The following is a 10,476-nucleotide window of genomic DNA, read 5'->3' on the forward strand; positions in this document are numbered from 1 at the left end:
CGAAGAGTTCTTCAGTGTCCGATGTCAAACCCGACCCGACAACTGAGGTCCTCTGGCGAGAGGCTGCAGCAGCACCGAGCAATCGGGCAATGGCGTAGGCGGTGATTTAGTGATAAATTCATTTTTATTACATCGTGGGTGGCGGCATTTTCTATTGGCGGGTATCCAGCTCCTCCCACTTAGTAGCGATCATCCGATTGCCCGCGGTTATGCGCGGGTATACATACAGTTTATACACCGCGATGATATCATTCCTTGATTGAACCGGAATCGCATAATATGTACACAAAATAAACCATCCTCCGAATATCAATGAAAAGACCCCTCGTCGTAATTCACCCGGCGACATTGCCAAATGCACCTTTTTCGCAAGTCGCGACGACGAAGTTGAGGTAATTTCAACATCGTGAAAACTCTCTATAGCCGCGACGTTCGGTGTTCAGGGGAAAAGTAACGTTTTCTGCAGGCATGACAGCCGAGAATGATACGCTGTGACGAGGCACTTGAGACTTCCCGATTCACAAATCATCGCGTGTAAACGCGGTGGTAGCCTAAGACGACTCCGCCTTGCAACGAGATGTAGACAGGCAATTTGACATTTAGTGCAGTTGATTAGCCTAGCCATCCGGGTATGGATGCAGGCGGATAGTTGACCGTTACGAATGCGGACTTGACTTACGGCTGACCGACTATCTTTGATGAACCGTCGTGCTTCAACCCGTGCGAACGACACACGTTGACGTCTTTCGAACACGTACAAGGTACCTTCGGGTTGTAGGTACGGACGTGAGAACTCTGGTGCATAATATCGGGTGCCTTGGTCGTTTGCTCCGCACAATCCACGCCACAAATCTCGCACACCGTTGCAGCACAGTCGTATGAAAAGTATTTATTATAATATCTCCGGGGAGTTCGCACGCTAACTTCAAGGAGAAGAAGCATGGCCACATATTGTGATGCCTACTGCCTACCATACCTACGTGCGTGTCGATCATCCGTGGCGAATACCGCAGAATTTATTCTTTTCCAATCGTTGCGGCGGCGGCTCCGTCTCGCCGATATTCCTCTGGGTAGATTCTCGCGTCACTTCGTAGCTGCACAGTTCATTACCTTTCAGGTATATTACCTCCCTATAGGCGGAGAGGTGGGTATAGGTAGGTTCGTGTTTCTGCAACTAGGTATCCACGTTTTACACAATTATGATGTATCTCGGTGAAGCAGTGATGTTTCATATCGAAATTATTCCCCTGGTGGAACAATATTCCTGACTTACAGTGGTCGATAATCAGACGTTGATAGACTTCTCAAAGAGTTTTTCACATCTGTTAAGGAATATTCCGAATAAAGCTCAGTGACTACAAAAAAAAAACTCTGTAAAATATCGGATTATCTCTGAGAATATTCGGATTTCTTTCATGTAATTGCAACATTGTGAGTCGGAAACATTTTCACAGCAAGGTCTCAAAGCTGTATTACTTGTACGGCTGAGAATCACGCTTCGCTCAGCTCTGATGCATGTTCTTCTATCCACGTTCCCAATACCGAGAGACCTTTTTTCTACCCTCTTCCCACCACGCGCTTTTCGTTTCTGATATGAAGAAGACATTCGCACGTGTACTGACACTGATGCTCATTGTGAATGGTAAATGTAGCGAAAGTTCGTATCACCGTTTGAAATTCACGATCTGTAATGTTTGGGTCTTTTCTTCCAACCGGCATCCCATACCATGGGCTGTAAAATTTGGGTTGTATTAATCAACACCAACCTCAACGCGACAATTGTATTACAAGAAAGATGTAAAATCGATACAATTGAGACACGATTCATTAGTTTGTTCATGCATTGTTTGTTTGACGTTCATTCAAGGGAACGACTTTATATCTTAAACTGATGTTAAATCACCGCTGATTGAAAACTTACTTCAAGAGAACTTTAATATGCATTAAATCTGAATCAAACTACGGTTACATTCAACATCGAACTTTGATTAGTAGGGAAAAAATAAGCAAAATAGTTATACAGAGAGATTGAAGTGAAATTGACGGATGCATGTTTCATCATGAATGTTTTACCATCAAATGACGTAGATTTTTGCTGACGATGTTAGAAGTTAAATCGTCGAATGATATGGATAATCTTTTGGAGTGAACTGTAGGTGATCTTCTTTACAGTTTCAAAATTCACATATGCTCCACCCTGGAGCAGAGTTCTCGGATCAAAACCTCCGTGGTTAAATTAGTTTTCCAAGGTGATCATGCACGCGTCGATTGCTCGAGACTCGTGTTGACGTCGAAACGTCGAAATAATCGACGTCAAGGATCCGTCTGAAAAGTGTATTGCGCATCTACGCATCAATCCGCGGACCATCCGACGCAGTTTAGAGCCTTTCGTCCCGGCTGGGAGTGTCCTGAGCCTGAACCACTGGTTGAACCGTGTCGCAAAGCTCACGTCTACGACGCCGGCGTGCCTCGGAGCACAGAGAGAAGAGTGGGCCGCAGGGAAGGGAGAGGGGCCGTGGGGACCCGAGGCCCAAGGAGGGGGGTGACCGCGGGGCCCGGCATAGAGCGCGGTGGGGGGTGGGAGGCAACGGCATCTCCGAGTCTGAGGTGAGCGTGTGATAAGGACGAGCGGACAAACCGTGCCCACGGAAGGATGGACGGGCCCTGGACCGGCGAACGGAGCGGCTGAGGTAGGGGCTCAGTCTCGCGACCACGTGCTCCACGGACGCACGACGCCGTATTCGCGTTCCCCGCGTTCACCCCGTTTCCGGAAAAACGATCGAGATCGTCGCCTCGCCAGGAGCAGTCCAACCTTTCGCAAGCTCTTTATCCAGGTGCCGAAGAAACTGAGTTCACAGTGACGTGCTGCACAACCACCGGCGGATAATCGTTGATTCAAAAGTGACCGAGTTCTGCTTTCCGATCGCACCCGTCAACGTACAAGTGTAAAGTGGAAGCCTTGATTCTTGGGTCTGGCCACCATGCGACTTTGCAAACCTGACCAGACGCCGGGAATCAGCTACGTTTAGCAGTGCGAACGTGTGCGGAGCGACGACCGAGGCGCCGATGGCGTTCTGCTGACTCCTATTACCTACTCGCGTTTAAACCCTGGGACAGAAGTTGCTCGGGAAGATGATCCGCTCGGGGGTTAATCGAGGAACACCGAGCCCCGGGGAATAGGGATACGAATGGACCTGGGGGACCTGCAGCCGGGGGTGGCGGGGGTCAGCGCAGTTCCAGGTAAAGCTGTTCACCCTGTCAGGTGGTGGACGCCATCGGCAACGCTCACTTCCTCCACGATAGCACCGGTTTCATCAGCCTCCGGAAACACTGACGTGGTAAGGAATCATCCAGAATATGTCAATTGGCGAAATGATTGGTACAGTAGCGCGTTAAAAACTGGCCCAAAACTCGTTACTCGCTACGCTCAGGCTGGATTTTGGCAAAGTGTAGTTGCGATTAGTGTTCCACTTGAATGGATCCACTGTGCAGACTCCGGGTCAAAGCACCGGATCCTTAACATTATTACGACGAGTCACATAGTGTCTACTTTGCGGGGTTAATCGCGCAGACGAATGAGCTATTCGTCGCAGGGCGGCTAGAACACGTCGATGAGTCTCGCGTGGTTGGGGGTATGAGTTTTGCCCGGAGATGCGGACATGAGAGACCAGGACTGCATCAAAGAAACGGGAGATGACGAATAGGAATAAGATGCGGTGAGGATTAGAGTCTGTTGCTGCTGCTGCTGTTGCCTCCGGGGTGACATTCAGCGTCATGTGTTGGACGTTTCAGGTTTTTGCCTTCAAGTCTTCCAACGCTTGCGACTTTGCCCTCCGCGTAGCTGCTTTTGTCGCCACTATGAGTTACTAGGTACGCTGAACGAATGGAGTCTCTTCATTTACGGCAGTGTTGTCTCTTCTCCAGGACTCAATCCATCATGACTCGGTGCACCATGCCGGCACCGATGTCTGGTCTGGTTCGATTTGGTATTAGACTTGTCATTTGGTACCGGAGGTTGGTGCAGAGGATCTTAGAAACGATTACTGATACTCGTTGAGTAGATTATTATAGGTACCCATTTGGAATAAACAACTGACCAAAATACTTCTTCCTCGTTCTTAGAATCTTTTTATCATACATTATCTGGATTTTTTGTAGCTGCAAACGTTTGTAAACGGAAGCCCGGTACAGCGGCTGTGAGTGACAGCTCGGTGAATATTGCCGATGATTAATTTTTCGTTTCGTAATATAATTATTGCGAGTGCCTTGGAGCGTGCGGTATTAGGTTACGTGGCTCATGAGAGCTGTGAGAAAAAGTTAACAGTAGGACGTATGGGTATATATATATACATATACATGTATATGAAAGGAAATTATAATAGAAGGTAATTGATCAAAAGCTATAAACGTACATAAGTAGTTTCGCGTGTGAGTAAAATGAATAATAATTTTCTCACTCGCTGTCAACCTGCATGTGTGTGGATGCATGTATTTACATGTACGTACTAATGTACCAAAGACCAAATGCTGATTAGCTCGATAGATCGATTGCTAATTAGTGAAGTCTCTGGCTGACGGTACCGAATCTCAATCCGGCGATAATTCAAGTTGCCGAGGGTACAGAATTCCGTTTATAACGTTCTCACGTCGCACGGAGCTTAGAGACCAACGAGACGTTCGGTGTATTGCAAAAGTACCCGTCTTATGACATTGCAAACGAGTAGTTTTACATGTAATTGAAAAATTTCCAATAAGCGTTATTACTCGGTAGATTCAAAGCCTCCTTTTCAAAGGTCGTAAATATAAAGTCGAGTTGAGAATGAGCAAATATCGCGCAGAGAGGCTGTACTTTTAGTAAAAGAGGCTTGTGGTTGGTTATATGAGGTCGCTTTACTGCAGTGCATATCGCATTTATACACATTATACCGTCGTCGCGTCGTCGAGAATCGAAGGCTGCTGCAAGCGCGTTGCAATTTGCATGATGCACCTATATCCAAGTGACAGAATATAATTAACGTCTCTTATCGCCGGTCTCGCTTGACCCCCTTCGAAAAAAGAGGGAAAAGAAAAAGAAGAAGCAGAATAAGAGAGAAAAAAAAAATGATTGTAAAGCTTTATTCGTCTCCGGTCGAAGGTCGGAAGGCCCAGGCATTCCACCATTGAGAAACAACACCCTGGGCACTCGGCCGGCCATTTGCATATATGCGTATTGAATTTATTTACCGTATTTACAGTCGGCGCACAGTTCGACCGTGGAACTCGGTTTATACCATCTACCTACCCACCTATTATATATTGCACATATATATATACTTCACTTCGAATATCGTATCGTCTCTTTACCGAGAAATCTTCAGCATGACACTCGTGTTATCCAGGCTTCTATGAATTCTCATTTGCAGATGAATCAGCTCTGCAGGGTCTGCGGAGAACCTGCCGCGGGGTTTCATTTCGGGGCGTTCACCTGCGAAGGTTGCAAGGTGAGTTCTCATCCCTCAGTGAAAAGAAGGGTATTCACACGGAATGCACACGCCTTTATTTAATTATTTATTTATTTTTTTTCTACCTTCAATCAATATTTACCGAACAACTAACAAAGTCGTCTTCTCCATCGGTGACACTTTTTTTTTTTTTTTAATGTTCTAAAAATACCGGGCAAAAATTATAATCTAGAAAACAAATTTAGTCGTTGGATACGATCTTCTTTCTTCGTAATCGTCACAACGTAATGATGCAATCGTTTTAATAGGTTTAATGTTTTAAAGTTGCTGGGTGTTTTTTGATTTCTTTCTTATTGTAGTTAAATTTTTGTTTTTTCGTTTACTTGTTTAAATACCACCAAGACCAGTTCTTCAATGCTTAACTTGAAAGTTTTTTTTTTTTTTTTTCCAATCGTGCCTGAAGCTATTTCTCTGTAACACGGTGCTCGCTCATTATTCGAGACTAACGATTCTAATAAACGTCGTCGGAAGATGAGGAAGCGTCGTTGCAAAAAAATCTTAACGCTAATATCCACTAAAATAGAAGAAAAAAATACTAAATTGTTATTATCTGGTTACAAATATTGCTGAAGCTGCTACGATCAATTATAGAATTGATGTAATTTGAATATTTTTTTTCTCATTCAAAACGTATAATGGTGCTTGTGACCAACATTGGCATGTCATTGTTTCACTAAATTTAGTATCTGAACTCGACAACGACTGAAATCGATTTGGATTATTATTATTATTCGTTTTGGTACTGCAATTATTTTAACGTCACAAAATAACCTCAAGTTTCTACTTCAGCTGTCTTTGATACAACGCCCAGATTAATTCAAAAGAACATTTGTCGAGGGTAAGGATGAAAGTGTTGGAAGATCAGACGATGAGAGCTTCACAATATCGAATTTTACGAAATGTAAAAAGTTGAGAGTAGAAAAGTAAAGTATAGAAAACCAACAGATAGAATCAATAGAACATAATATATTTTGCTATATTCCGATTCGTTCCTACAATTCTACATTTTGGCTTACCATATTTTGACCATTTTATACTTTGATGTTCCAAGTTTTAAAAATTCTGTAACATCCATTCATGCGTTTGTAAATGATCTCCTTCCCGATCCTTCCACATTCTCAACACCACCAATACTTTCAAACATGACCAATATTTTCACAACAAAACACATTTCGTTTTATAATTGCAGTCATTCTTCGGTCGAACATACAACAACCTGAGCAGCATATCGGAGTGTAAAAACGGTGGAATATGTGTAATAAACAAGAAGAATCGTACAGCGTGCAAGGCGTGTCGTTTGCGGAAGTGTCTAATGGTGGGAATGTCGAAATCGGGTTCTCGATACGGTCGACGATCAAACTGGTTCAAAATCCACTGCCTGTTGCAGGAGCAATCAAACCAAGTACAGACGCGCCTGAAAGCTCCGAAGCTACCGTACAACGAGAAGTCGTTCAGCAGTCAATTGGACGCTGCGAACAACAACACGAGCAGTAACAACAACAACAACAACAATAACAACAACAACACGACGAACAACAACTGCAACAATAACAACAACCACAACCACACCCACAACAACAACAACAACAACAATAACAACAACTGCAGCAGCAGCACCGTGAACAGCTACATCAACGATCAAAGATTGCCAAAGAGAGACCTCTGCAACGAGGGCCCAACAGCGGCGGCGGCGGCGGCGGCAGCGGCGGCGGCAGCGGCGGCGGCGGGGCCTCAGGACCTCCTCAGGCATCCGGATTGTGCCCAAGTAATGAGGTCCCAGGACCTCATCCGTGCCGAACAGGCCCGTTTCCCGATTTGGCGTGGTCCTCCCTTCTTTCATCCCGCACTCACGACCCACATGCAGCTGCTCAACAGTCCATTCTTCCCGTTCCAGCAACGATTCATGGTTCCCTACGTGAGTCATTTGAGCCCTCCTAATCTACAACCGGTAACAAGTATCCTCTCGAGTTCTTCGAGCGAGAGCTTTAGTCCCAGATCAACGCCGTCGCCGAAACCGTCGGAGCTTTATAGGACCCCACCGTCTAACCTAAGCTCTGCCGCATCCCGCGACAAGAGTATAGCCTTCCTAAGGTCTCTGGGACCTGAGCAGGTGGCGCCGATCGACCTCAGTATGAAATCCCGGGCTGAGTGTACCACGGTAACCGATGCCGCTGGTACCACGGATGATGAGAAAAGCTCCGAGAGCGAGGAGGATGGGGAGGAAATCGCGGAAACGGAAACGGGACCGCCCCTGGACCTCACTAGGAAAACATGACAGTGACGCGCGTGTGTGTGTGTGTGTATATAAATGTGTGTGTGGGTGTATGTGTCTGTAAGAGGCCCGATACTGCAGAGAAATACTATATATATATATAATTATACGCGAAAGAGGGGATACTGATTTATTTGTATAAACTTTCTCTCCCTTGTACACCGCCCAATATTATGACTTTTTAAATAAACCGATGTTTCGACAGTACCGACAATATATTATATTATACTATACATATTAGGCCTACTGTTTTCAGTGCCAGTAAACCACGTGATATTTTGAATATTATACATGTATGTTACTATATTAATACATATGTATGTGAAACTGTACATGTAGAGACAAACTTTTGTACGACACCGATTTACGAAATCGTATGGATAAATCGTGTGCGATGCGCGTTCGTGTAGCAATATTATGTTATAGTTCGCTGATGGAGTGGCCAGTGGTGTTTCTTTCTCTATTTTCTTAATTTATTTTTTTTTTTTTAACACGTTTTTTTTTTCACCGACGGATTTGTTTCTATCTTAATATTTTGTGCTTCGTTTTTATTTACTTGTACAACTTTTTTTTCTCGTCTCTGAGAGATTATTTATGAGCATTTTGCGTATATTATAGATGCTGATTCTTATTTAATTGAATTTCTCCAATAATTATATATCTATCAATTATCAAGATTGCGAGGCCAGTACAAACAAGCGATTATTAGATATAAATAGATAATATACGTATACTTATGTTTATACATTATAGGTATTATAAGATCGTGAAAAATTACGTGTAAATATATATATGGATATATACAATATAAATGTGTGTGTGTGTGTGTGTATGTGTGTGTGTAGTATACATATATATAATATTACATGACGTAATAGGCATCAGTTATATTTGTACTATAGATAAATTGAGAAATAAAAATTATTACACGTATCGATCATTCGCATAAATTGTAATGTACTTATATATGTTCAAGTTTTGATGTCGGATTTTTTATCTTTTTATTTTGTTTTACATATTTTATTATTGGTACTATTTTTTCATTTTTGCAATTAATATCAAACGAGGACGAATCAATGACTTTTACGATTTTTGCCGCGTCCTGTTATAGGCATAATCATTTTTATAATAAAATTCGGAAAGTGGTTATACTGATAACCATTTGTCGAAAATATTAAAAACAATTCGATTATAAATGAAAATATGTTAGCAAGAAGAAATGATCGGCGCTCATTTCATCAGAGTGGAATAACACGATGAAACCTGTCTTTTGCGGTATTTTGACAATAAGCTGTATACTTAATTTCAGAACAGAACATCTCAAATACTTCAGGCTCGTTTTAAATGGTGGTTCAAACCGTTGGCTAAATTCTCAAGTTCATTTTCAATCTGTGATATATTCATTTGCCGGTTTACGTTCCGCGATAAAATGCCAAGAACGCGTTTTTTTCTTGATCTTATAATTTTGAACTTGTTCTCTAATTCTGGCAGTTTCCTTAACCGACAGAATGAAATTCTGAATTTTCATTTAAAATCTGACCCCATCAACGTTTTGTATCGTGGAAAACTATTACTAATTTTTTGCCTATCCATTAAAATAGTGTCCTTCAATCGAAGCTCTGTTCGAAGTGCAGCATACGTGTTTAACCGTCAGCGAAAATCATGCGCATTGCGAAAAGACTGAACAGTAATCAGTGGCACAATTACCACAAAGTTTGTTCCCAATAATAGATAGATAGTTAGCCAAAAGTGGGATGTTGATCACGCAGCTCATGAATGAGGAGGCAGAGATCTCACTAATTTATCGAGGGACGGAGTTTCCGTCGAGTGCCGATCCAATAACTCTTAATGGGCAATAATAATTAATTCCAAAGCGATCGGGGAACGATAACAGTTAGTCATGCGGTCACCTCAGTCACCAGAAAGATTTACGACATATTCGAGCCAAATCTGGTTCCTCGGTATCCCGCTATTGCGAAATACGGTTAAACTTTGATGAGGCAAAAAGCGCGATTTCTAATCTTATTGTTGGTCCGGTCAAAATAGGTCTGAGTCCAAAATATTCGGGACGTGGCTGCATTTTTGTGTATAGGAGTCTTCGACCCTCAGAAATGTCAAATCTAAAGTCATTTTTTACCGTTTTAGCCAGTGTTTCGAGAAAACAGCAAAATATAATGTTTTTTCCTTTTTCCTCAAAAACTGCTGTCGATAGACGAAAAATGAATTGACCATCGTGTAGAGCAGAAGATTCTGCATCGAATTATGTCTTCGTATATCGAAAACGGAGTCGGATTATCTACCAAATTAACAAATTAAGAAAACAGAAATTCTACTTATCGACGGCGTCTGGGGAATTTTGGTGAAGTAATTTCTTTTTTTCTGAATTTGTTAATCCGACTCCGTTTCCGACACATAAGGACACAATTCTATGTAGAATTTTCCGCTCTACACGATGGTCAAGTCATTTGTCGTCTATCGATAGCAGTTTTTTCGAAAATACGCAAAAAACGTCCAATTTGGATGTTTTCTCGAAACACAGGTTATGCCGCTCAAAAATTACTTCGGACTTGAGTTCCCGAGGATCGAAATCTCCGGTACTCAAAAATGCAACCGTATCCCCAATACTTTTACTTCAGACCTATTTTGACCGGACTATTCTCCAACGATTTTCGTCGATACCTTTCACACTCTCAAGAATTCCCG

The 10,476-nt window shown here is 42.7% G+C and overlaps 1 protein-coding gene across 1 annotated transcript; it reads left to right on the top strand.

The window, feature by feature from the left end:
* Positions 1-2,634: 2,634 nt before the first annotated feature.
* On the top strand, positions 2,635-8,698 carry LOC124178008 (zygotic gap protein knirps-like). The gene is made up of 3 exons (XM_046561035.1): positions 2,635-3,338; positions 5,403-5,480; positions 6,691-8,698. Exons 1-3 carry the CDS (start codon positions 3,189-3,191, stop codon positions 7,774-7,776), a joined length of 1,314 nt encoding a protein of 437 aa, XP_046416991.1. The 5' UTR covers positions 2,635-3,188; the 3' UTR covers positions 7,777-8,698.
* The last annotated feature ends 1,778 nt before the right edge of the window (positions 8,699-10,476 follow it).

The sequence above is a fragment of the Neodiprion fabricii genome, chromosome 3 (genome assembly GCF_021155785.1).
Source record: "Neodiprion fabricii isolate iyNeoFabr1 chromosome 3, iyNeoFabr1.1, whole genome shotgun sequence".
NCBI classification, from domain to species: Eukaryota; Metazoa; Arthropoda; class Insecta; order Hymenoptera; family Diprionidae; genus Neodiprion; species Neodiprion fabricii.

What these genes read in the sequence shown, in the direction of transcription:
- LOC124178008 (XM_046561035.1), top strand. Translation starts at nt 3,189, where the DNA reads ATGGACCTGGGGGACCTGCAGCCGGGGGTGGCGGGGGTCAGCGCAGTT. An exon ending in CCTCCGGAAACACTGACGTG is followed by an intron (nt 3,339 to 5,402) that starts GTAAGGAATCAT and finishes TCTCATTTGCAG; the next exon opens with ATGAATCAGCTCTGCAGGGT. An exon ending in TCACCTGCGAAGGTTGCAAG is followed by an intron (nt 5,481 to 6,690) that starts GTGAGTTCTCAT and finishes TTATAATTGCAG; the next exon opens with TCATTCTTCGGTCGAACATA.